Source organism: Musa acuminata, chromosome BXJ1-2 (assembly GCF_036884655.1).
Source record: "Musa acuminata AAA Group cultivar baxijiao chromosome BXJ1-2, Cavendish_Baxijiao_AAA, whole genome shotgun sequence".
Lineage (NCBI taxonomy): Eukaryota > Viridiplantae > Streptophyta > Magnoliopsida > Zingiberales > Musaceae > Musa > Musa acuminata.
The window spans coordinates 16,585,119-16,612,850 of NC_088328.1; the positions used below are offsets into that span (position 1 = coordinate 16,585,119).

At 33.4% G+C, this 27,732-nt stretch overlaps 1 protein-coding gene across 2 annotated transcripts in view; it reads left to right on the forward strand.

The window, feature by feature from the left end:
* Positions 1-10,017: 10,017 nt before the first annotated feature.
* Positions 10,018-27,732, forward strand: part of LOC103972851 (mitochondrial Rho GTPase 1) — a 36,092-nt gene continuing 18,377 nt past the window's right edge. The window contains exons 1-7 of one of the 2 annotated variants that reach the window (XM_009387229.3): positions 10,018-10,425; positions 10,505-10,637; positions 10,744-10,890; positions 11,779-11,955; positions 12,052-12,303; positions 12,931-12,999; positions 14,912-14,967. In XM_009387229.3, coding sequence (XP_009385504.1) covers positions 10,202-10,425; positions 10,505-10,637; positions 10,744-10,890; positions 11,779-11,955; positions 12,052-12,303; positions 12,931-12,999; positions 14,912-14,967 — 1,058 coding nt within the window. In that variant the 5' untranslated portion in view covers positions 10,018-10,201. The remainder of the gene's footprint in view (positions 10,426-10,504; positions 10,638-10,743; positions 10,891-11,778; positions 11,956-12,051; positions 12,304-12,930; positions 13,000-14,911; positions 14,968-27,732) is intronic. The other variant, XM_065087489.1, reaches the window with a different exon arrangement.

The following is a 27,732-nucleotide window of genomic DNA, read 5'->3' on the forward strand; positions in this document are numbered from 1 at the left end:
ACTAATACCAGTACTCCAACTAAGATCACGTTATATGAGTGATGGGAGCGATCTAATTGGCTCAGCATGATGTTTATCAAAACTAAGATGACTGCTAGCATACGTGGTTCTGTTGACCAGCATGAAAATGTCCTAGACTTGCTAAAAGCTATTGATGAACAATTCGTCACTTCGGATAAGGCACTAGCAAGTACCCTTATTATGAAATTTTCATCCATTAGACTCACCAACATAAAGGGTGTGCGTGAGCACATAATGCAAATGCGAGATATTGCGGCTCAACTTAAGAAACTTGAGGTTAATATGTCAGAATCCTTCCTAGTGTACTATATTCTAAACACCCTTCCATCTCAATATAGCCCTTTTAAAATTTCATACAATACACATAAGGATAAATGGTCAATTAATGAATTAATGACCATGTGTGTTCAAGAAGAAGAGAGGCTAGTGATGGAATTGGGTGAGAGTGCATTGGTGGTTACCACTCGCGGGAAAAACAAAGCTGACAAACATCAAGCCAATCAGAAAGCTCATCAGCAAAGAAAAGGTAAAATACCACCCCAAGCTGATATCAAGAAAGAAGCAAGGTGTTTCTTTTGTAAAAGAAATGGACACATGAAGAAGGAATGCACGAAATTCCAACAATGGCTTGAAAAGAAAGGTAAACCAACCTCATATGTATGTTATGAATCTAATATGGTCAATGTTAATATTAACACCTGGTGGATTGACTCTGGATCAACAATCCATATTGCAAACTCTTTGCAGGGTATGCAAAACCTAAGGAAGCCAGTGGGAAGTGAGCAAAGCATCTTATCAGGAAATAAGATGGGCTCACATGTGGAAGCAATTGGAACATGCATTTTAACTTTAAGTAGTGGTTTTGTTTTAAAATTAGAAAGGACCTTTTATGTACCAAGTTTCTCACGAAACTTAATTTCTGTTTCCAGACTCGTACCATTTGAGTATTCCTTTAATTTTAAAGACGCACCATTTCGTTTATTACATAAATCTAATTGTGTTGGGAATGATATTTTGTCTGATGGTCTTTACCGTATTTTATTACAAAATGATAATACTTAAAGTTTAATGCATGTTCACGCTGGCATTAAGAGGTGTAATATTAATGAGGACTCCTCTATATTATGACATCGGAGATTAGGACATATCTCCATAGAGAGAATTAAAAGATTAGTTAAAGATGAGGTACTTAGTACTCTTGATTTTACTAATTTTAAGACTTGTGTGGACTGTATTAAGGGAAAGCAGACCAATAAGTCCAAAAAAGGTGCTAATAGGAGTTCAGACTTATTAGAGATAATTCATACTGATATATGTTGTCCAGACATGGATATACATGGTCAGAAATACTTCATCTCTTTTATAGATGATTACTCACGATATATGTATATATATTTGCTTTATAATAAAAATGAAGCATTGGATGCCTTCAAAGTCTTTAAGGCTGAAGTTGAGAACCAATGTGGTAAGCAAATTAAAATTGTGAGATTAGATAAGGGTGGAGAATATTATGGTAGATATACTGAAAATGGACAAGCACCTGGTCCTTTTGCTAAGTTTCTTCAAGAACATGGGATTATTGCCCAATACACTATGCCTGGTTCTCCAGACCAAAATGGTGTTGCAGAAAGAAGAAACCGAACATTATTGGACATGGTGCGGAGTATGCTTAGCAACTTCAATCTTCCTAAGTTCTTGTGGATTGAAGCACTAAACACGGCTGTGTATATATTAAACCGAGTTCCAACCAAGGCTGTCCAAAAGACACCATTTGAATTATGGAAATGTTGGAAACCGAGTTTGCAACATATGCGCATTTGGGGATGTCCGTCTGAAGTTAGGATATATAATCCACAAGAGAAGAAACTGGACCCGAGGACTATTAGTGGGTATTTCATTGAATATGCCGAAAAGTCCAAAGGTTATAGGTTCTATTGCCCATCTCACACAACTAGGATTGTGGAATCAAGAAACGCTAAATTTCTTGAGGATGATGTGATTAGTGGGAGCGATCATTTCAGGAACATAGTTTCCGCACATGATCATATAGAATCTCAACCTTCCACATCAAATGATAGATTGGTTATAGTTTATAGCACTCCTCAAGTACAAACTAGTGCTGAACAATCAATCATTGAAATTCCACAAGTTGTTGATAGTATTCTAATAGATCAAGCAGTTCAGGAATTACAACAAGCTCCTGAACAACTAGTTGAACCACAAGTTCCTCAAGGAACCATTGGTACAACATTAAGAAGATCTTCTAGAAATAAAAGATCAGCAATTCCTAGTGATTATGTTGTATATCTACAAGAATCTGATTATAATATTGGAGTAAAAAATGATCCTGAAACATTTTCACAAGCCATGAGTTGCAAAGAATCAAATTTATGGCATGATGCCATGAAAGAAGAGATGAATTCCATGATGAGCAATGAAGTCTGGGATCTTGTAGAGTTGCCCAATGAAGCAAAGGTCATTGGTTGTAAATGGGTCTTTAAAACTAAGAAAGATTCGTTAGGCAATATTGAGAGGTACAAGGCAAGACTTGTTGCAAAAGGATTCACTCAAAAAGAGGGAATCGATTATACTGAGACATTTTCTCCTGTATCTAAGAAAGATTCTCTACGTATTATTTTGGCATTAGTTGCAACAAATGGATGTGAAAACAGCATTTCTTAATGGAGATCTAGAGGAAGAGGTTTATATAAAACAACCTGAAGGTTTCTCCTCTAGTGTTGGTGAGCACTTGGTTTGCAAGCTTAGGAAGTCTATATACGGCTTAAAACAAGCCTCCCGCCAATGGTATTTTAAATTTCATGAAGTGATTTCTTCATTCAGATTTGTTGAAAATCTCATGGATCAATGCATATACCAGAAGGTTAGTGGGAGTAAAATATATTTTCTTGTTTTATATGTAGATGATATTTTGCTTGCAACCAATGATAAGGATTTGCTGCATGAGGTGAAACAATTCCTTTCTAAAAATTTTGACATGAAGGATATGGGTGAAGCATCTTATGTCATTGGCATTAAGATCTATAGAGATAGACCTCGAGGCATTTTAGGTCTATCACAAGAAACCTATATTGATAAACTTTTAGAAAGATTTCGGATGAAGGATTGTTCACCAAGTGTTGCTCCCATTGTGAAAGGTGATAGGTTCAATTTGAACCAATGCCCAAAGAACAACTTTGAAAGGGAATCAATGAAAAACATCCCATATGCTTTTGTCGTAGGAAGCCTTATGTTTGCTCAGGTCTGTACTAGACCTGATATTTCATTTATTGTGGGGATGCTAGGTCGATATCAGAGTAATCCAGGTATGGACCACTAGAGAGCTGCAAAGAAAGTGATGAGGTATCTACAAGGAACCAAAGATTACATGCTTATGTATAGACATACAAACAATCTGGATGTGATTGGTTACTCAGATTCAGACTTCGCCGGTTGTGTTGATTCACGTAAATCAACATCAGGATATATTTTTATGATGGCCGGTGGAGCTATTTCTTGGAGAAGCGCTAAGCAAACCTTGACTGCTACTTCTACCATGGAAGTTGAGTTTGTTTCCTGTTTTGAGGCTACTTCACATGGTATATGACTTAAGAGTTTCATTTATGGGCTTAGAATCATGGATTCTATTTCTAAGTCATTAAGAATTTTCTGTGACAATTCAACTGCTGTCTTTATGGCTAAAAACAATAAAAGTGGAAGTCGAAGTAAACACATCGACATTAAGTATTTAGCCATAAGAGAACGTATAAAAGAAAAGAAAGTGGTCATTGAGCACATTAGCACTGAATTGATGATTGCTGATCCTTTGACTAAAGACATGCCACCTCTGAAATTCAAGGATCATGTAGAGAAAATGGGACTTGGTTCCACTTTGTAATGATATTGAAACTCTTATATATTGTGAAATTTTCTCATTTATGTGCACATTATTTTGAGAAAATATATTGTTACTGGACCAAGAATAAACATAAGGTTTATTCATTAAGTAATATTGTCATATTAAGATTAAGAAACTAAATACATTCGTGATACATGGATGATAATACTCGCTCTTAGAGGACTTATCGCTATGATTCGTGTATTTATTTCTTAAGAAAATTGTTCGAGAAAGATTAATTCAAATTATTAAGATAAACGTATGGACCAAGTGGGAGAATGTAACCGTTATTATTAAATATTTAATTTAATAATAATATAACCGTTCTCATTAAGATTCATAATTCATTATCATGAATTTCTTCATTAATTATGGTTTAAATGATTTCAGTTTTTTATTCTTTAAACATGAAACCGTTATTATTAAATTAAATATTTAATATCATTAAAGTTCTTTATTATGGTCCAAACGTTACAAATCTGAATTAATTCTTGAACGTTATGATTTGGTGATAATAAATGTTCTTGATGGGAGAACATCTATATATATGAGGATTTTGGTCCCTGGGCTCAATCATCTCTTTTGAAGCGAAAGACTTTCCTACACCATTTAAAGCGAGAGTTCTGAGCCGAGAAGTACCAAAGTTCAAGAAGAAACCTCTGTAGAAATTCTTGACGACAATGGTTGAAGGTACGCTATTTTGTTTCCGCATAAGTTTTTATTGTGTTTCTATTATAACGATTTAGAAACACAAGTTGGTTTAAGTCATTTCTTACAAGAACATCATGCAAAGTCTCCTGAAGTACTGGCCTATCTAAGAATAACACACAATATATATATATATATGTATATATATATATATGTATATATATATATATATGTATATATATATATATATATATATTTATACATATATATATATATATATATATATATATATATATATATATATATATATATATATATATATATCTCTCTCTCTCTCTCTCTCTCTCTGGGCTGAAGTAGTTGTTAAAAGTTTCATTTTGTATAAGAAAATATTAGGATTATATATATCACATAAGTCTTTTAAAAACCATAATAAGGGTATCCTTCACTTCAAAAGACTCAAGAAAACTAGGTTAGAAGAATCCAAATTGTGAGTCATACAAACAACCAAAAATTTGACATGAACAAAGTCATATGTATTTATTAAAATCTTATGCCTAGTCACTTTGACCTTTACTATTAGAAAATAAAAAAATAAGCTCAACCGTGTGTCAAGTTGTAATTTATACATAAAGTGATAGTTTAGATTATATATATTAAAACAATTTCCACAACAAAAAAAGGATATCCAAGTTTTTTTTAATTGATCTCATGGATTTTCTAGAATAGCTGAGTTCTATAATGTAAAACACTACTGATCAAATTAAGAGTTATAAAATTGTTTAAATTGTTGCAAACCATATATATATATATATATATATATATATATATATATATATATATATATATATATATATATATATATATATATATATATATATATATATATATTGCTTCTCCCCATAGCATTAACCATATTAACAACCTAATATTTATCCTTCTTGTCTACCTCTTTCTTTATATCCTTCATTTTGAATTTTGTTCAATTTTGTCTTTTGCTTCACTGACATTGATAGGAGCCTTGTATATTGGATTATCTACACAAGATTCAGTCTATTCATTGACTCTTCTCTTCCTAATTAAAAAAAGAAAAATTCTCGAATGTGCTCAAATGCTTGGCGCGCATAATTTCCTTTTGTGAATTGATGCAATCCTCTATGGCATATTTTTCGATAGACCTTAGAGATGATTCAAGCTCGTGCATATGCTAAATCAAATCGTGATAACCATGGTGTCAAATTGAACTGTTGTAGGTGACTTATAACACATGCAAAGAGTCAATTAGGTTAGATGGTTGATACTCTTCTCGGAGACCTCCTAAAGCACACTAGTAGTCGAAAACTACAATAGAATCATGGTCAGGACTAAACTTGGCCTTCACAGAAAGTAGCCAATGATTCCATGGAGAAGAATTCTAGAATTCTCATTGTCTACAAAGTCTCTTTGTGTATGTTCAAAAGTATAGGATCAGGATATATATTCTTATCATAGATTGGTATGGTTTCACTTTGCATATGGCTTGGGTCAACGTTGTTTTCAGAATATTCTATTTGGATGAGGCAAGCTTTTGTATCAGATGCCTTTGCCTTTCATTGTTTGCTCGTTGCATTCAATCTAGTCAAACCTTTTTGACAAAGTCAATTGCATCTTGCAGCTGGTTTCGATTTATAAACGATTCCAAATTGATAGTCACATGAATTATTCCATCATAGACTGAGCTCATTGACCATTGAAATATTCCAAGCCGGTGCATATGTTCTTGGTTCGATTCCGATCAAAGGTAAAGTTCATAGTGTTCGGTCTCCATCGAAACATCCGTTTGATTAGCGTCTTATCTTGCAATTAATAGATCTTAGTTTTGAGTCGAATGCTATACTTATGGAAGGAAATTATGAAAAAAAAATAAAATTTGGATTTTCTAGTATTTGTTGTGTTCTTAAAGAGAAAAACCAATTTAGAAAAGCTCATATAAGTAAATTTCTGCATTGTTACGTGGCTAATATATCTTAATTTTGAGTTCATGTACGAGTATCTTGTATGTTGTTGAATGTAATACTTATTGAAGAAACTTAAAATTGTTTTAAGATTTTGAAATTTGGATTTTTCTAGTGTTCATACCGCCCCAACAAGAAATCAATTTCGCATTTTTCATATAGGTAATTTTTCCCCCTTAAATTATGAAGGTGATACTTTTTGTGCAAATAGGATTACTTGTATTCTGGTAAGATAAGAATAATTTAATATCATTGATCAATTTTTGAATAAATCGAAAAGGATATAATTATCAAAATCAAATGGTCCAATCAAGTCTCAAGTCACTTGGTTATTGATTGAATCGATGAGTCAATTGATCGAATAGTAAATCATATTTCATATTAAAAATATAAAAATAGATAATAATACACATAAACAAATTTTATTCTGTTTGATCTTCATGATTAAGAAGATCGAAATGTCTTTAGAAAGCATTTCGTACCTTTCATGACAGTCAATCTTTTCGATAGTAGATCGATGGTTTGGTTCTTGATTTTTTTTTTTTTACGTGATCGATTGATTGGTATGATTTTTATAATTATAAAAAATAACTCTTCCAGCAATTGAATAGAATAAATAGAGATATAATAATAATAATAATAATTATTTTTATTATTATGGATGTAGCTCAAAGATATATTTTGTTCTCATCAGTGGCGAGCAAATGGTCCCAAGAAATGACGGCTCCAATGATTGAGAATCATTGGCTGTCAGCTTCATATCATCTCCAACCATCGTATCATCACTATAATATTATATATATATATATATATAATAATAATAATTATTATTATTATTATTATTAATAAATTAAGATGTATAAAAAGATACTCGTTGAAAGAGGAGTCTCTCACCGTCCATGTGAGAGAATATGAAAGGAATTCAGAGCTTCGATTTAAGTTAACACCAAAGATATATATTTTTTATATAGTAAAAGAATTATTTTTTTCAATGGACATAAACAATAAGCATCTTATATAAAATTTTAATATATTTATTTTATTTTATTAATATTTAATGTATATATATATATATTATTTTCAAGGTATTTCTGTCCCTCCAAGAACATATAACGGAATGATATATGAGATGTGATACTAGGATTAGTCAACATAATATATAATCGGAACGGAAGATGGATTATACTGCTAGAGAGCAATAAAAGAGTCCGAATGGAACAATTTCTTGTGTCGGATCATTCATTTACTTTTCCAATACTGAAAAGAATGCAGAAATATTATAAATAATGTATGAGGAAGATTGTTGTTATTATTATTTTACATATAATCAACAAAAGAAGGATCATCTTCAAGTCAAAGCAAATAAGGGGGCCACTTTGCTTGAGAAGGGCATGCTGCGTCCGATCCAACGATATGCCCATATGGATCCATAGCTTCGGTGTCTTGCCCACGAGCCTTTGGGCCGCACATATCTTCAACTGTTTTGTTTTGCTTTGCTTTCAAGCAGTAGTAGTCTTCTTGATGTGGCATCAATGATTCCAGTGATCAGGTAACCAAAACCATCAAACATACTCAATGGAAACGTACTATTATAATATTAGATTCTTGTTCAGAATAAATCTATGTTTTGTCATTTTTCGTTATTATTATTTCCTTCTGTTTTAATTGAAAAATAAATAAATAAAATACAAATAATAATAGTAACATCTTATCCAACATTATTTTGGAATTGACAACACCAAATTGATAAGGAAGTACCCTAAATATGGAACCATGCATGCAAGCCTAGAGTAACTTTCTAGGTCAGCTATCCAAAACTGCATGACATGTTATTTCTTGTTCCGTTCTTCGAGAAAATGACCTAAATGGGTTTAGATTTAAGATCAGGAAAGAGGGGAGAGAGAGTCCTAAATAAGTATAGCGAAGCAATCTAAGGATTAGATAAACAGACCATCAAATTTTGGAAAGACGAATTAGAGACGGCCACGACGACGGGGATCATCCACCCAAATCGCGTACACATAAAAATAACAATAAAGAGTTAAAAATAGATGAGAAGAGGCGGGAGGGGACAAAGATTTTATCGACTAAACTAGTTGATATTTTCAAAGATATAATATTAGATAAGGTTTCAGTTCTTTAGCCTTTGACCTGATCTATTGACTGACTACCCATAAATAATATCTTAATTGTTACTTGGTAATATAGGTCAAGAACCATTCGAGAAAAGAAAAATAAAATCTGAAGACAGCGAGCGATCTCTTTAAGTTTATCACATTGTCAATTTGAGGTTCTCGATTTGAGTGCAAGATGTAATTCGATATCTACCGCCCACTTACGTCTCTAAAGAAACTAAGAAGATCCATTATTTTTTAACGATACTTGTTTGGCATGGATATTAAATAAATCTGATGTTATTTGTCGAACATCGCCCCAACGAAACGATACTATCAATTACGACAAACAAGATAAAGTTTGATTAAATTGGATCAGATTAGATTATCAAGAATTTATAGTCTTTGGTTACCATAAAAGGAAATCTGGTCTCAAATTTGATCATTAATACTTGGAAATTTTCTTATAAATATTCCTTTGTTTTAAATTTATTGTTTTTAGTATAGCATATATAGATAATGTTTAGTTGAACAAACTTAATTAATATGATTTAAGTTGTGTTTTATAAATATTACATAGTCGTATTATAATTGTACATTAGCCCATATTGTAAATAAACAGTGTAATTTGATTGTTTAATTATAAAAAAGCAGCTAAAATCTTTTTTCCATGAATAGCTTCAAAGCTTTCCCTAATAAAATTAAATTATAAAAAATGAGATTAATTTTCATAGTTATCAAACACAAATCAAATCAATAAGATCATTAGCCGGTTAAATCCATTTAATGGATCAATTATTATATATTTAAAATATCAGTGTGAATTTTGTATCGTTCATATTACTTAAATTACCATATAAATATTTTTTGTTATTTATTTTAAAGGGTCTTCGATTCAATTTTCATTGATCGTCTTCGTGTTGGATTCTGATAAGAAGATTAATACGTACAACCCCTTTTTTATTGATATTTATAATCAATCTCATGTTAATAATTTTAAATATTAATAAGTTATCTTTTATAAATAAATAAATATATATATATATATATATATATTCTCAATTTATAACTTAATTTTAATATTTTCTCACTCCTAACAGACCGCCTTACCTATATAAAAAAAGATAAAAGTAAAATTAAAAAGATTATAAATAGTAAAATATTATTTTATTAATTTTTAAGAGGTTACAGATAGTAAGAGATTGTGAACGCTAAAAAATTAACTCTAAATAGTAATCTCCTTCGCTAAATTGAATAACTGCGCGGATCTGGATTTTCCAACAGATCCGAATCCGATTGGAATACGGTCCGGTGCCATTTCGTCTGTCCGCTTTGGCTTGCCATGCTTCCCTTCCAGGCGTCTTCGCCTGGTTAATTAGGGCATCCACCCACTTCGGCCGTTTATATACGCTCGTCCTCTTTCCTCCGCCGCTTCCCTCCTTTCGCTGCGGAGAACAAGAAGTAGATAGAAGAGAGAGAGGAAGAGTGAGGAAGGAAGAGAGGAAGAAGCCGGTGGTGGCAAAATCATAATGGCGGGTAGCGCGGCGGTAGCAGCAGGAGGGAGCTTCCTTGGCCGGACGAGCGTGCGGGTGGCGGTGATGGGGGAGGGGGGCACGGGCAAGTCCAGCCTCATCGTTGCCGTAGCCACCGAGTCCTTCCCGGAGAACGTCCCTCATGTCATGCCCCCCACCCGCCTCCCTGCCGACTACTACCCCGATCGCGTCCCCCTCACCATCATCGACACCTCCTCCAGGTACTTGTGTTCCTTCTTAATCTCATCTTTCGTTGTTGTTTTGATCTTTTCTTGATCTTGCGACGTTGATCTGACTCAGGCCGGAGAATAAGGCGAAACTGATTGCCGAGTGCAAGGCTGCGGACGCCATCGTCTTGACGTACGCTTGTGACCGCCCGTCCACCCTTGACCGACTCAGCACCTATTGGCTTCCTGAGTTACGCCGATTGGAGGTTCTCTCATATTTACCCTCCTTCTGTAGCTCATAAGCTTTGATCGGTCTTGAGTTGTAGCAGTAAGTGATTTCTCTGTTTTTCCTTTGTATTTTGGGCTGGGCAGGTGAAGGTGCCGGTCATCGTAGTGGGGTGCAAGCTGGATCTGCGGGACGAGCAGCAGGTGAGCTTGGAGCAGGTGATGTCGCCCATCATGCAGCAGTATCGGGAGATTGAGACTTGTATCGAATGTTCTGCCCTCAGGCAGATCCAGGTGTTATTTCGGGCTAGTTTATTCACATATATGTTAATACTTCTTTGTGACAGAAGATGGGTTGATGAGCTAAGGAGTTTCTTTTTTGTGATCAGTGCAAGCCTTGCTTCTAGGGGTTTGTCTATCGCATATCACATCGTGCCCTACCAGTATTTCATGAATGTGCTATTTGTGTTATCTGTGTATGCCTCTTGATAGCTTCTGATAGATCAGCTGCTGCTGCATCTGATAAGTTGAGCATCATTCTTCAGCTTTAGAGAGCTTGACAGTGGAATGCCTCGCTGTTTGCTTGGTGAACTTCCTAGGTTCTTAAAGATGATTTAAGTACGAGGGTGCTTAAAGTACCACATTGTACATATAATGCATGAAGCTGGATGTGCGCAGCTGCATATTGCAGCACATTTGAGTTGCTAGGAAAAATTCAGCATACTATATAATTAATTACAAATGAACATACATGTATATGTATATATGAAAATTTAACTAGTAAGTTGGTCAATATATGTAATGCTTCTAAATCAGTGACTGTTGGAATGATATTTATACTCATTTAGGAAGCTTATAAATGTTGAGTTGTAAAAGATCGATGAATGTATGTGGTTAAGATCATCGTTGATCATGTTTCAGAGCGGAAGTAACAGTAATAAGAAGAATTATAAACAAACATGCAATCATGTGATAAAGCCACATATTAGTTGCATGGGAATTCTATGATGTCCTCACATGACTGCAGATGCGGATGCGAAGGCCAATTTTTTCGAACACTGCTCTACCCCAAGTCTTTGACACTCTTTTGATGATCTCTACTTACTGTTTAAATAAATGAGGTGGCTTTGTGATATTGTTGGGAAATCATGCCATGGAGTTTGAGAATGTTTTTTTTTCCAGGTCCAAGAAGTATTTTATTATGCTCAGAAAGCTGTGCTTCATCCAACTGCCCCGCTCTTTGATCAGGAGACACAATCATTGAAGCCTCGTTGTGTTAGGGCCTTGAAACGGATCTTTATCCTATGCGACCATGATAGAGATGGTGCTCTCAGCGATTCTGAGTTGAATGATTTCCAGGTCCTTTGTTTAGTTTCTTGTTTGTAAGACAAATCATGTATTTCAAATACCTTAAGTAGGGGAGAAATGGTCTTAACTTAATGTGAATGTTGTCAGGTTAGATGCTTTAATGCTCCTCTCCAGCAAACTGAGATTGCAGGTGTCAAGAAGGTTGTCCAAGAGAAGTTGCCTGAAGGTGTTAATGACCATGGGCTTACATTAACTGGATTCCTTTTTCTACATGCTCTATTTATAGAAAAAGGTCGTCTAGAAACAACTTGGACGGTGTTAAGGAAATTTGGTTATGATAATGATATTAAACTCAGAGATGATCTTCTTCCAACAACTTTTAAGCGTGCTTCAGATCAGGTACTCTTGACTTTTGTGGCACTGTCAAATTTTATCAAAACTTGAACTTAAAACATGCATTTTATGTTCACTTTCTAACCCCTCAGATTAGAATTGAAGGTGCTGACCCTATTCTGTTTTATGTGCATGCTTTAATTTGTATTTGAAACTCGCTTACAATATCACAGTGAAAGTGCAGCCAATCTTGAAGTTACTGAAACCAAAATAATATTGAGTCATTATTTAATTGAACTGAGTTCACAACTGCTGAAATATACTAGCCTCGGGAGCGATCTTATGTTTCCATCATGCTTCATTGTTTATGAATTTTACTGCTACATCATATATGTTATAGTTATTGCATTTATCAGAAAGATTTTCTTGTTAATGACATTTGGAAATATCATGCTATATAATGGACAAGATCAAGCTAGATATTTTGTATATTTTTTCTTTGTCAGTAGGTTCCAAGCTGACCAACCTGTTATCGATTAAGCAGCCCACTAACTGTAACTAGTTGTAATATTCTTGGAATTAAATTTGTGCAGAAATGGATGATTTTCCAATACCAAGTTCACACTTCTAGTAAAGTTTGCATGGGTTTCATTATAAATTATCTAATTGTTAATTCACCCTCCCTTTTTTTAGACTGTGGAGCTGACAAATGAATCTGTGGACTTTTTGAAGGGAGTCTTCCTCATGTTTGACATTGACAGTGTACGAATCACTTACTCGCTTCTATTTGGTATTAAGTTTTGTTGTTAATTTAATTTTTGCCAAAGTGGTATACACAATATAACATATATGTATATATTTGTTCTTGCTTTTTATCACATAATTACATGATATTTAAGTTTATCCTTTTGTCTCTAGATTTCTACCTTCAGTAATTTTGTTCTAAACAGTGGTATTTGTGGCTCTCTTGTTGGTCAGTTGTATCTGTCATAAGTCTCAACGGATTTATTCAATAGTGGAAAGTTTCCTTGTAATTCTGCTCTTGGCTTGCCTTCTTAGAATATAGATAAGATACCCATGGTTCTATCTCTTTATCTGATTAATTTACTTTATTACATTTTCTTCAAGCATTTTTTTTATTGAATAAACTTTAATTTTAGGCACTTCAGAAAAAAAAGAAATCTGAGATCATGAGCTACTGTTATTGTCAGTATACTGTTAGAGGTCTTATAGTGTCATGCTAATTTGTGAGGAGCTGGGGTTAGGCTAAGAATTTTGTCACTGAAGTATGAAGATTTTGGAACTCTTGTTAACCTTATGACAATTTACAACAATTCGTAAAGTTAAATTAATTCAAGACTAGGCTTATGCTAACAGGGATAAGATAATATTTTCAAGGAGGCAAATATGATATAAATTAGTTCGATTTCAACCTGTTGAAAATATGTGGGGTTTTGGGAGGGCTAATCTATGCAATCTTACTTTAAATATAGAGAGAGGTTGTTTCCATGATTTGAACCCTGTTCATCCAGGTGGCAAAGCAACAACCTGTTGAAAATAATTATTGATATGTATATCATTCCTCTCTTTGAGTTCTTTAACTGTTTTTGTCAAACTCAACTGGTTGCTAGCCTACCTTATTCTTCTAGAATTTTATTCAGGAACTTCTGATTACCAGGTGCCACTTTTATCACTCACCAAATAATTTTGCATATTTCTAAGACATGGGGCTATGGCCTTTCTATTCTTGTCTGGGTTATTTTGAGGGGAACAGCCTTATTGTATCTTGATACTTTCACAAAATGTAAATAATGTATCAGTAGCACATCTGAAATTTCTTTTGCCAGCTCAAATTTCATGAAAACTTGACAGATTTGATAGCACAAAATTTTTAAACAATTGGCGGGTCAGATCAGTTGAAAAATTGATCCATGATTCACCTATATTTGGTGTGCACCTCTTATTAACTAAGCCTTTGCATACTTAACATCTATCAGCATTTATTTGTTTACATGTCAATATTTCCTAGGATTATTTGGTGTGCTTTGTTGTGTAGAAATTATACTTTGATCCTCTTCTTATTTACTTATTTTGATAGGTATCACAAAGAAGGCTTGGCTAAGTCTTATCATTGTTTTCTTCTCAAAATTCTTATCCGATATAGTCCTTTTGTTGGAAATACTTGTATTTTTGTCTTTTAACTTGTAGAAAAATCAGCGGATCTGCTGCCTTTTCCCATTGTTAAAACATTGATTCCATGGCATATCATGAATTCAAGATACTTTACATTGGAGTGGTCATTATTTTAGATGGTAGTTATCTATGTTCATCTATGTTCTAGGTAATATGTCAATCGTACCATTTGTTTTGCATGCAATTGATGTGCTAATACACAAATGTCTTGGCAAATTTTGTTTCCACAAATATCTAAAAACTAGTAACATAATTTTAAAAGTTTCAAATGTTCCATATATTGGTCTTAAATTAGATTCCTAAATGAAATTATTGGGGTTTGTTGAACGAGCCCTTTGTGATTCTTCTTTCTTATGCCTTTGATAGTTGAATATGATTGATTCATTTCACTAACATTAGCTTGTCATGGTTGGAGTGATGAGAGAACCGGATGTGATGTTTCTTTACGAAGCCTAACATAATGCATATTTTTTGTTACTAGGATGGAGCTCTACGACCTGCTGAACTTGATGATCTTTTTTCGACTGCACCTGAAAGGTATTCTTTTCTAAAAGTGGATAATTTTTTACTCATTTCCTTATTGGCACAAGCCTCTTTCTGTCTAGTAGTAGCTACCTACATTGCCAAGGGTATGCACATATTTTTGTTCATGAATAAAAATAATTATTTTTATTTTTCCCAATAACTCCACACATCCACCTCAATATTCTCATCCCAACAACGTAAACTTTATATATATATGTTTTTTGTTAACTGTCCAACACTCGTATCCATAAAGTATTGTTAGTGTAATAATTGTTTTATAAATTTTTTCTTTTAATCTCAAAGGTACTCGATTATCAAATAGGCTCCTAATGGTCCTTGTCATTTTAATCGCATTGTTTTTACTTTATTAAAAATATCTTTATCAATCTCTTCATTGTATTGAATAATTGATTCAACATACTTGAAGCTTTTACCCAATGGAACTTCTTACCCATCTAACGTAACTATATCCTTATGTCTATTTCTAGTATACTAAAATTGCACCTCATATGTTGAGTCTTAGTCCTATTTAATCTAAAACCTTTAGTTTCTAAGTGTTAACTCCACAACTCAAGTTTATAATTAATTTTATTTAACTTCCCATCAAATAAGATAATATCATCGACAAATAACTACTATATTTATCTACAATTAATGTGAAAAGTAGGGACTTAATATGAACCCTTATGTTAATCCTATATAGATTGAAAAAATTCACTAAACATACCAGTGATTTAAAAAGCGCTAGGCACCAGGCGCCAATAGGTGCCACGGTCCAAAAATGCCCGAGGCGCTAGGCGCTCGTCCGAACGAAGTGAGGCGCTAAAATATAAAAATATATAATATAATTAATAAATTTAATTATTTAAAATTTTAAATAAAAATATGCTATTAAATTAAGAAAATCTAAGATACAAAATCACAATGTCACATCAACAAAAAGTTTCAAAATTCAAAACAATAAAATTTTACATCAATGTCATTCATCATAATTAATATTATCGTTATTTTCACACAAATCATCTTTATTTAATTCGTCATCTTCCTCTTGTTTTTCGACTCTTTCCTCTTCATCAAAATATGTTTCATTCTCTATGTCTCAACAATAGCAGGAGCCGAGCTTGATGCTTTGGCACTCATTTTTCTTTTTATCATATGTCTTGTATATATTTGTAATTCTCTCGCACCTGAAGCTCTTGCCACATCTCCCCATATCAATCTATCATCTTCAAATACAAGCTCGTCTTTGGCATCTTGCAAGTTAGCACATATTTCTCCCACCAACCACTCATTTGAATCATCAATATCTTGTAATGAGATTGAATTAATTCTATTTTGCAATTCATGACGAGCCTTCAAAGCTCGATTATACTTTATGTAAACAAGATCGTGTAATCGTTGATGTTCCAACCGATTTCTTCTCTTTGAGTGAATTTGTCATGTCATATAATTTTAAAATATATTAATACATATATCTAAATAAATAAATAAATTAAAACAAAAATATTTAGTGATCCTTACATGCTCAAAGACACTCTAGTTTCCCTCACAACCCGAAGCACTACATGTCAAACTAAGTACTTTGATAGCAAATTACTGTAAGTTCGGGGTGGAATTTTCAAATAGACTCCACCATTCAGTTGCAAAATTTATGTTATTATTAGCAATAACATAGTGACATACTATAGATGAAATTAATTATATCAAATTATTAATACCTGGAGATGTAGTTGTCCTGGTTCGAACGACTATTGTAATTCCAAAAAGACCTTCAGCATTTTTATATAAAGATAATTCACGAATAATCTTATCTTGCACCTCAAGGCTTGAAACTAATCTTGCAATGCATTGATATAACCCATCCAAAACTTCTGTATCAAACCCAACAGATTTAATCTTATAAAAGAATTCAGGGTTCAAATAATATCCTACTGCATGTAAGGGACGATGAAGTTGACAATTCCATCTTTCGTCAATAATTGTAAAAATTTTCTCATATTTTTCTTCATTTTCATTAAAAGACCTTTTAATTGTCTTCTTTGCTCTATCCATAGCCTCATAAATATATCCCATTACAGACTTATTTTCATTATCCACCAACCGAAAGACTCGAACAAGAGGGCCCATTACCTTTAATATATAAACTACATGATTCCAAAAGGATGACATTAAGATGATATTAGTAGCTCTCATGCCTTTTGCTTCTTTTGCCCATTTGCTTGTCACTCATTTCTCAGAGGTAAACATGTTTCTCAGATTATGTTTTTGACGATGCACGCTCTGTAATGTCAGGAATGAAGTAACAAATCGGGTGACACCATATCTCACTAATTCTTTGTTCCCTGTGAATTCTCTCAACATATTCAAAGCCCCAATATGATTATAAAGAAATCCAATAACAAAAATTACCCTTTCTAAGGTTTTCTTGATATCTAAGATCTTTCCAATATCTTCCAACATTAAATCAAAACAATGTGCCGCACATAGAGTCCAATATAAGTGTTGTCTTTCTGATTCAAGCAATTTACCTGAGACAAATAATAGCAAAAATTATAAGACTTAGGAGTTTAATACATTTAATTGAAGATAAAATAATTAAAAAATTCAAAAGATGAATATTACTAGCTAATACATAGTTGCTTCCATTGTCGGTTATGATTTGAACGACATTTTGTTCTCCAATTTCTTCCACGAACTTGTCAAGTAAATCATATATCTTGTCTCCAGATTTTATAAAAGATGAAGCATATATTGACTTCACAAATATATTCTCTAAAGAAAAGTTAACTATAAAATGAATTATATTTCTACGCCTCCTGTCAGTCCAAACATCTGACATAATAGAGCAACCATGTATTGCCCATGATTTTTTATGACCCTTTAGTAAGTCATTTGTATAATTCAACTCTTTTTGCAATAATGGAACTCGCATCTCATAATAATTTGAAGGTTTTAATCCTGCACCATATATTCCAATAGCTTCAATCATTTTCTTAAAACTGTCTAAACGAGTTGTACTAAGGGGAAGACCAGCCTGATAGAAGAAGCGAGCAATGTACTGAATTGTTCTTCATCTTATTTTTTTTATCACAAGCATCATTTATATTTGTTTGTCTAAATTTTGAGCCTCCTGCTTGCCCTTGTTGCTTCTATGATCCTTGAAACATATATAGATCCATCGGTCTTTTTTTATCCTTCTTAGTACTCATAACTTCTTTTTTTTTTTGTCGTATACTTTTTTCCAACTTGGGTTAATACTCATAGAATAATCTTCTTCTTCATCCATGAGATGTTAACATTGTCTTCTGGTAAATTCCCATAAGATTTATTCATTTACGTCTTCTTTTCATTCATATAACTCAGCAACTCTTCTTTTAACTCAGGTGGACACTTTTTGCAAACTGCTGCATTCTTGAAATTTTCTACCAGATGTTTTGCACGAAATATACCACCTCTAGTAGTCTTATCGCAGAACATGCAAGTCACTGCATTAGGATCTTTCGGATCCTTTAGATCAGGGTCTACCGTACCGAACTGTACCGCCCGGTACGGGCGGTACGTATCGGTCCGACAGATTGTCGGTACGCGGACCGCCTGTTACCGGTCCGAGTGCACTATAGCACTGTAGCAGTGCTACAGTATTCGGCACACCTGGGTGTACCGCTCGGTATACCGTGCCGTACCGGTACCGAGCCCAGGTCGAAATACCGGTACGGTACGGTATTGCGAACCTTGCTTTAGATAACTATACTTCCATGCAGGATCTTTTCTTGATGCCATTGGAGACTCTATTGAGTTGCTTTGTACACTTGTCATTTATCCTGAAACTTAACAATAATTTTAAATAAATAAAAATTAATAGTATTAAAATCAAAATAATATATTATTAATCTAATAAATACAAATTTTGTTACTAGTATACAGTTAATAGTATACTATATACTGTTAACAATATACTTTCGAAAGAGAAGCGAAAGAGGAGAGAAGAGTGTAAGGGAAGACCGAGGGTGCAGACTGAGAAAAGCGGTAGCGGCAGCGGCAACGACGAGCGACGACAACGACAGCGAGCAGCGGCAGCGCTAGTGTGAACGACGAGCAAGTTTAGGGTTGAGGAAGTCACGCTGATATCGGTGCGTTAGTTGGTTCGATTGAACCAACTAAAGCATCGGAGATCGAACCAGACCAAAAATGTTGGTTCGGTCGCCTGGTTTAACCCAGGTGCTCGTCCGAAGCGCCCAACGCCTAGGCTTGGGCCAACGCCCAAGCGGAGCCTCTTTAAAGCGCGTCGCGTGGAAATGAAGTGAGGTGCTCGAGCCTCGCCTCACCTCTCGCCCGAGCGTCTAGGCGAGCACTCGAGTGCCTTTTTAAATCGCTGAATCATACTACTTATTAGTTCTAACACTAGTCACTACTTTATCATGCATATCCTTGATAACATCAATACAATTAGTTGATACACTATTCTTTTCTAAATTCCACAATAATAAATCTCTAGGAACTTTATTATAGGCTTCCTCTAAATCAATAAAAATAATATGTAAACTTTTCTTTTTCTCCCCATACTTTTTAATTAATTACCTTAGTAAATAGATAACATCTATTAGTGATCTTCAGAGATGTTTGATCTTCAGAGACATTTATTTAAACTCTTATCCTACTTTCAATAACTTTTTCTAAAGGTTTCATTGTCACAAGCTGGGCTTGATAGGACCCATTAATTTCGTTTGACCTAAACCACTGGTCAAAATGCTTAAGTTGAAGTTGATAGTATTACATTCATCAGTCCCTTAAAAGCCAATCTTAGTCTTGCCCACTTCCGATGTGGGACTAATCGGGGTGTTATAATTTTCCCCACTCAAGGGCTTGACGTCCTCGTCAAGGCCCACCATAGCTCAGATTAAACCATAGCATGTGAGGTATAGCTCAATGGTGGCTCCACATCATGACGAGTCTTTTGACTCCATCCATGGGTAGCCTTTTCCTACTCGAGTCTCTTTCACCATGCCTAAATACTAGGTCGGCTCTGATACCAAATGTCACGACTTGAGCTTGATAGGCTAACTGACCCATCAACTTTTTTTTGACTCAAACCACTAATTAAAATGCTTAAGTTGAAGTTGATAGTAGTATACTCATCAAATTCTTATAAGTCAATCTTAGTATTGCCCACTTTTAATGTGGGACCAATCGGTGTATTAAATTTATAGTATGATTGATGATTTTTATTACTCTAACTAGTGTAGTTTTGTTTATATGTCATCGTTATTTTTGTAAATTGACACTAAGAAGTTATTTCTCTGTTCATCAGATATCTTTCTGAATCTCATAGTTTTGTTAAATAAACGAATTAATCAAGGTACTCCCTAAACTCCTAAACTTTTTCAAACCTCAACAGGGATATCATCAGGTCCATATTCTTAGATATTTTTATTTTTTTAAGGTGCCTTCTATTTCACTAGCTCTAATTTATAGACAAATCTATGATTATTAAATATGGCTCAATAACATTAAAGCAAAGTCATTTATGGAATGTTCATTAAATAATTTATAAAAATTATTTTTTCATCTTTTCTTAATTTTGCTATCATTAACAAGCATTCTTTGATCTAAATCTTTAATGCATCTAATATTATCTAAATCATTATACTTTATTTCTTTAGCTTATGCAATTTGATATATATCTTTTTTTCCATCTTAGTACCTAATTTGTTGTAAAAATTATCCTAAGCTTTATATCTCATCATACTACTAGCTCTTTTCAACTATTTTTTAGGATTTTTTTGTCTTTTAAATTTCTCTTCATTTTTATTTTTTTAATCTGTAAAATATGAAATTTAGTAATAAGTGCTTTTTATACTTTTTCACACCACGGTCAACTCTCTCTTAAGGCAACACCTATATTTTTAGTTTTACTAAGGATAATTTTTTGTTAAGCTTTTAATCTTATTGACCATCATAGTCCAAATAATATTATCGTCGTCTAAATTCCAAGGTGCCTCTCTTTCTACCCTATTCTTAAAAAACCTCACATTATCTTCTTTAAAATTCCAGTATCTAATCCTAATAAATTTTTTTACTATCTTTTTCATTTTTCATTTTCAATAATAGATATCTAATACCGTCAACCTATATTGATTCGTCAAGCATTTGCCATGTATAACTTTATAATTTTTACATATAACTTTAATAACCTTTTTTTGTGAGAAAAAGTCTATTTGACCCTAGTTGTGACCACTCTTATTTATAAGTAATCAAATGTTCATTCTCTTCAAAGTGAGGATTTATAATTATGAGATCTTATGAAGCGACAAAATCCAAAATTACACCACTCTCTTCGTTTTTCTCTCTATAACCAAAGCTCCCATTCACCCCTTTAAATTCATCGTATGCTTTTCCTACATAACAATTTAAATCTCCTACAATTATAAGTTTTCTTGTTATAGAGATTACTTGAATGATATCATATTTTTCTAAAATTCTCTTTTGATTTGATTATTTAGTCCAACTTGAGAGACATAAGTACTTATGACATGCAAATCATCTTTTCCTAAGATAAATTTTAGAATTATAATTCTGTCTTTAAATCTTTTCACATCTACAGTATGGTGGTTTAAATAGGCGTTTAGGCGCTTGCTTAGGCACTCGGGTGAGGCGAGGTGAGGCTTGAGCGCCTTAAGTTTCGACTAGGCGACGCGTTTTAGTGAAGCACCAGTTGGGTGCTCGCCTGAACCCAGTTGTCGGGCACCTTGGGCGAGAGCTTGATTCAAACGAAGCAACCGAAATAGACTTTTAAGTCTGGTTCGATTAAACAATAGCTAGTTGGTTTGATTGATCGAACTAACTAGCTACTTTATTTTACTATACTTACAAAACCCACTCCTCGCACCTCCATGGGACCTATAACCATAAACCCTAGTGCAGCTTTTGCTTCTGCTTCCGTCGTCGATGTTTCTTCTATCACTACCTCCATTGTTGACATAGAGGATCGAGACTTCCTCTATCGTCGATGGACGGGTTCGACAACTTAGCCTTCGTGCACAGTTCCTTCCATTGTCGATGCTTTCACGTGCAACTCCTTCCACCATCAAGGGAGAGGACTGTAGCTTTCTTCGCCATCGACAAACATCGCTGAAGCTTCCTCCTCCCACGACGTCGTCTGTAGCTTTCGTTGTTGTCGTTCGCCGGTTCCTTCACCACCGCTTCTGTCATTTGAAACTTCCTTCGCCGTTGCTGCTATCGTTCGTAGCTTCCTTCACCGTCGCTGTCGTTGTCTGGAAGTTTCTCTGTCATCATTGCCCTCTCTTTCCTCACTTTCCATTGTTGGTGACTCTTTTCTTCCCTTCGAACTATTGTTAATAGTAAATAATATATTGTTAACAATAGATTGTTAACTACTGTACAAAGCAATCTGTATTTAGATTTTAACATTGCTAATCTATATTTATGTAGAACTATTATTATTTATGTAGAACTATTATTAGGGTTTCAGGATTAATGACAAGTATGCAAAGAAATTCAGAAGATTCTTAAAAAAAGTCAAGAAAGGATCCTATTTGGAAATACAATTATCTAAAGGATCCTAAAGATCCTAATGCAGGTACTTGTATCTTTTGTGATAAGACTATTAGATGTGGTATTTTTCGTGTAAAGTAGTATCAAGTAGGGAATTTCAAGAATGTATTCACTTGCAAGAAGTGTCCACCTGATGTAAAAGAAGAGCTGCTGGCTTATATGACCGAAAAAAAGATGTAAAGGAATGAATCTGATGAGATTTTACCCGAAGATAATGTTGAACATATTAGAGATGATGAAGAAGATTATTTTGTAAGTATCAATCCAAGTGGAAAAAGAGTATATGATAGAAAAAAAAAAATCATGGTTGTTAAGAAGGGTAAAAAGGGATTGATGGATTTATATATGTATCGAGGATCACAATAGCAACAAGGGCAAGTATGAGCAAAATTAAGACAAACAAATATAAATGATGCTTATGATCAGGAACTAAGGGGAAGAACAATTCAACACATTACTCGCTTCTTTTATCAGGTTGGCCTTCCTCTTAGTACTTGTCGTTTAGATATTTTTAAAGAGATGATTGAAGATATTATAAGATATGGTGGGAGATTAAAACCTTCAAGTTATTATGAGTTGTGAGGGTGATGAAGGCGAGGGGTAGAGGGGAGGGGGATGGGGAGAGAGAGGAGTTCCATTACTGAAAAAAGAGCTTGTTTAAACAAATGACTTATTAAAGGGCCATAAAAAATCATGGGTAAAGCATGGTTGCTCTATTATGTCAGATGCTTGGATCGATAGGAGATATAGGAATATAATTAATTTTATGATCAATTGTTTTTTAAGAACTATGTTTGTGAAGTCAATAGATGCATTATCTTTTATGAAATCTGGAGAAAAGATATATGGGTTGCTTGACAAGTTTATAGAAAAAATTGGTGAATAAAATATCGTTCAAGTTATAACCAATAATGTAAGCAACTATATGTTAGTTGGTAAGATTTCTTTTGAATTTTTTAATATTTTAATTACTTTATATCTCCAATTTGAATGAAAGAACTATGTGACTTCTAAGTCTTATCAATTTTGTTATTCTTTGTCTTAGGTAAATTACTTAAAGTAAAAAAAATAACACTTATATTGGACGTCATGTGCAAAACATTATATTGATTTAATGTTGGAGGATATTAGAAAGATTCCTAACATCAAGAAGACCTTAGAAAGAGCAATATTTGTCGATGGATTTCTTTATAATCATATTGGGGATTTGAATATGATGAGAGAATTCATCGGCAATAATGAATTGGTGAGATATGGATTCCTCAATTTGCTATTTCATTTTTGACATTAGAGAGCATGCATCGTCAAAAACATAATTTGAGAAATATGCTTACCTCGGAGAAATTGGTGACAAACAAATAGGCAAAAGAAGCGGAAGGTAAGAGGGTCGGTGATATTATCTTAATGTCGTCTTTTTGGAATCTTATAGTTTATACATTAAAGGTAATTGGCTTTCTTGTTCGAGTCCTTCGGTTGTCAGATAATGAAAAGAAGCTTACAATAGGATATATTTATGAGACTATGATTAGAGCAAAGAAGACAGTTCAAAAGTCTTTTGATGAAAGAGAAGAAAGTATAAGAAAATACTTGTACTGATTGACGAAAGATGAAATTGTTAATTTTATCGTCTATTACGTGCAGCAGGATATTATTTGAACCCAAATTCTTTTATAAGAACACTTCAATTCAGTTTGATGTAGAAGTTGTAAATGGGTTATATTAGTGCATTGTAAGATTGGTTTTAAGCCTTGAGGTGCAAGATAAGATCATACGTGAATTATCTTTATATAAGATAAATTTATATACCTAATAATAAAGTAAATTTATATAACTAATAATGATACAAACCTTGAGGACAACATCCCTAGGTATTAATAAATTTATATAACTAATTTCATGTATAGTATGTTATTGTTAATAATAAAGTAAATTTTGCAATTGAATAGAGTCTATTTGGAAATTCCACTCCGAACTTATAGCAATTGGTTATTAAAATTTTTAGTTTCACATGTAGTGCTGCGAGTTGTGAGTGAAATTGGAGTACCTTTGAGCATGTAGGGATCACATAATATTTTTATTTCAATTAATCTTTTTTGGATATATGTATTAAATTTTTTTAAATTATATGACATGATAAATTTACATAAAAAGAAGAAATTGATTAGAGCATTAACGATTATATGATCTTGTTTATATAAAGTATTATTAAGCATTGAAGGCTCATTATGATTTACGAAATAATATTAATCCAATCTCATTACAAGACATTGATGATTCAAATGAGTGGTTGGGGGAGAAATGGTTGCGGACTTGCAAGATGCCGAGTATGAGCGTGCATTTAAAGATGACAGCTTGACATGAGGAGATATGGCAAGACCCCTCTGGTGTTGGAGAATTATATACATATACAAGAAAAATGATGAAGGAAAAAATGAGTGCCAAAGTCTAAAGCTTATCTTCTGCTATCGTCGAAAAGGAGTAAACATATTTTGGTGAAGATGGACGAGAGGAAGAGAAAGATGATGATATGTTTGAGAATGATGATGTTGATTGAATTTGATGCAAAACTTTATTATTTTGAGTCTTTTGATTTTTTGTTATTAGAAGATGGATAATATGACTTGGTACTTTAGATCTTTTTAATTTAATATCATATTTTTATTTATATAATCATATTTATCAATTATATTATATATTTTTTATATTTTGATATTTTAGAGTGTCTCGCTTTGCTCGGGCAAGCGACTAGGCGAGCGCTTAGCTCCTCAAGCATTTTAGGACCTTGGTGCTTGCTACAACATTGTTCTTAAGATCTATATCAACAACAATTCATATGTTTAACTTTTTTGTATACTAAATCTTAAATCCAATACTATCAATACAACAACAACAACTAAACCGTAAGTCCCTACTATTTGGGGTCGACTACATGGATTTTTACCATCAAATATGTAAAAAAATCATACGTTTAGTTAAATTCAGATATTTAAACTTTATTTATAGTTTCTATTAAAATCTTTTTAGGTCTTCCTCTACCTCTCCTTATATCATTAACATTAATTATTTTGTTTCTTTTGACTATTGCATTTGGAGTTCTCCTTAGCACATGCCCATACCATAAACGATTTTCTGTCATCTTATCTTTTATCGAAGCAATATTTAGTTGTTTACAAATAAAAATATTTTTTTAATATCTTTTTTAGTAACTCCATTCATCCATCTCAACAATCTTATCTCAACAACATAAACTTTTTGTATATGTTTTTTCTTAACTACCCAATACTTAGATCCATAAAGCATTGGTGGTTTCACAACTATCTTATAAAATTTTTCTTTTAATATTAAAGGTATCTGATGATCACACAAGACTCTTAATGCCTCTTACCATTTTAACCATTCTGTTTTTACTGTAAGAATAATATTTTCATTAATCTCTCGTTCTTGTTGAATAATTGATCAAAAATACATAAAGCTTTTACTTAAAGGAACTTCTTGTCTATCGAATTTAACTATATTCTCTTGTCTATTTCTAGACTCATTAAAAATATATTTTTTATATTCAGTTTTAGTCCTACTTAATCTAAAACCTTTAGTTTTTAAGGCTTATTTACATAGCTCAGGTTTATAATTAATTCTACTTGAGCTCTCATCAAATAAAACAATATCATCAACAAATAACGTACATAAGGGAGGTCTATCATGCAAGTGGCTAGAAAATTCATCCATTATCAATGCGAAAAGGTAAGGACTTAATGTGGGTTCTTGGTATAATCCTTTGCTTATAGGAAACTCACTAAACATACTCCTTATAGTTTTAACACTAGTAGCTATATTATCATTCATATATTTAATAACATCAATATAATCAATGGATGCACCTTTCTTTTCTAGAATCCACCATAATAAATCTCTAGGAATTTTATCATAAGCTTTTTTTAAGTCAAAAACCATACGCAAATCTTTCTTTTTCTCCCTATACTTTTCTATTAGTTGTTTTAATAAATAAATAGCTTCTATGGTTGATCTTCTAAACATAAAACCAAATTGATTTTTGGAGATATTTATTTTAAGCCTTATCCTACTTTTGATAACTTTTTCAAGTTTTATAATATGGCTTATGATTTTAATTTTATAATTTGAACAATTTTGTATGTAGCCATTGTTTTTGTAAATCATTACTGAAAAACTCTTTCTCCATTCATCAAGTATCTTTTCAAATCTTATGATTTTATTAAATAAGATAGTTAATCAAGTTGCTCCCTTATCCCTTATACTTTTTCAGACCTCAATAGGGATACCATCAGGCCTTATACTCGTAGCTATTTTTATCTTCTTTAATGCGTCTTTTATTTCATTAGCTCTAATTTTATGAATAAATCTATGATTATTAAATCTATCACTATTTTTTATCGTTAAATCTAAGTCTTGTATGGAATATTCATTAAATAATTTATAAAAATAATTTTTCATCTTTCCTTAATCTTGTTATCATTAACAAGTATTCTTTGAACTTCATCTTTAATGTATCTAATATTATCTAAATCCTTACACTTTCTTTCTCTAGCTTTTAATCTTTTTTAGCCTCTTTTTAAGATTCTTATATCTTTTAAATTTTTTCTCATTTTTATAATTTTGAAAATCTTTGAAACACAATGATTTCAATAGGCGCTTGGGTGCTCGCCTAGGTGCTTGGGCGAGGCGAGGCGAGGCCAGAGCGCCTTGCTTCATTTCCAGGCGACGCGCTTCAAAGAGGCGTTGCCTGGGCGCTCGCCCGAGCCCAGGCATTGGGCGCTTCGGGCGGGCGCCTGGGTTAAACCAGACGACCGAACCAACGTTTTAGGTCTGGTTCGGTCTTCGGTGCTTTAGTTGGTTCAATCGAACCAACTTAAGCACCGATAGATTGAACCAACTAAAGCACTGATATCAGCCTTCCTCTCGCGACTTCCTAACCCTAACCCTGTTCGTTGCTGCCGCTGCTCGTTGCTACCGCTGCCGCTGTCGTCGCTCCCGCTGTCGTCGCTCCCGCTGCTCGTTGCTACCATTGCCACTGCTCACTACTACCGTTGCCACTATCGCCGCTCCTGCTCCTGTTGTCACTGTCGCTGCTCGCCGCTCCCGCTGCCGTTGCCACTATCATCGCTCGTCACTCTTGCTCCCGCTCCCGCTGTCGCTGCTCGTTGCTATTGCTACCGCTGCCACTGTTGT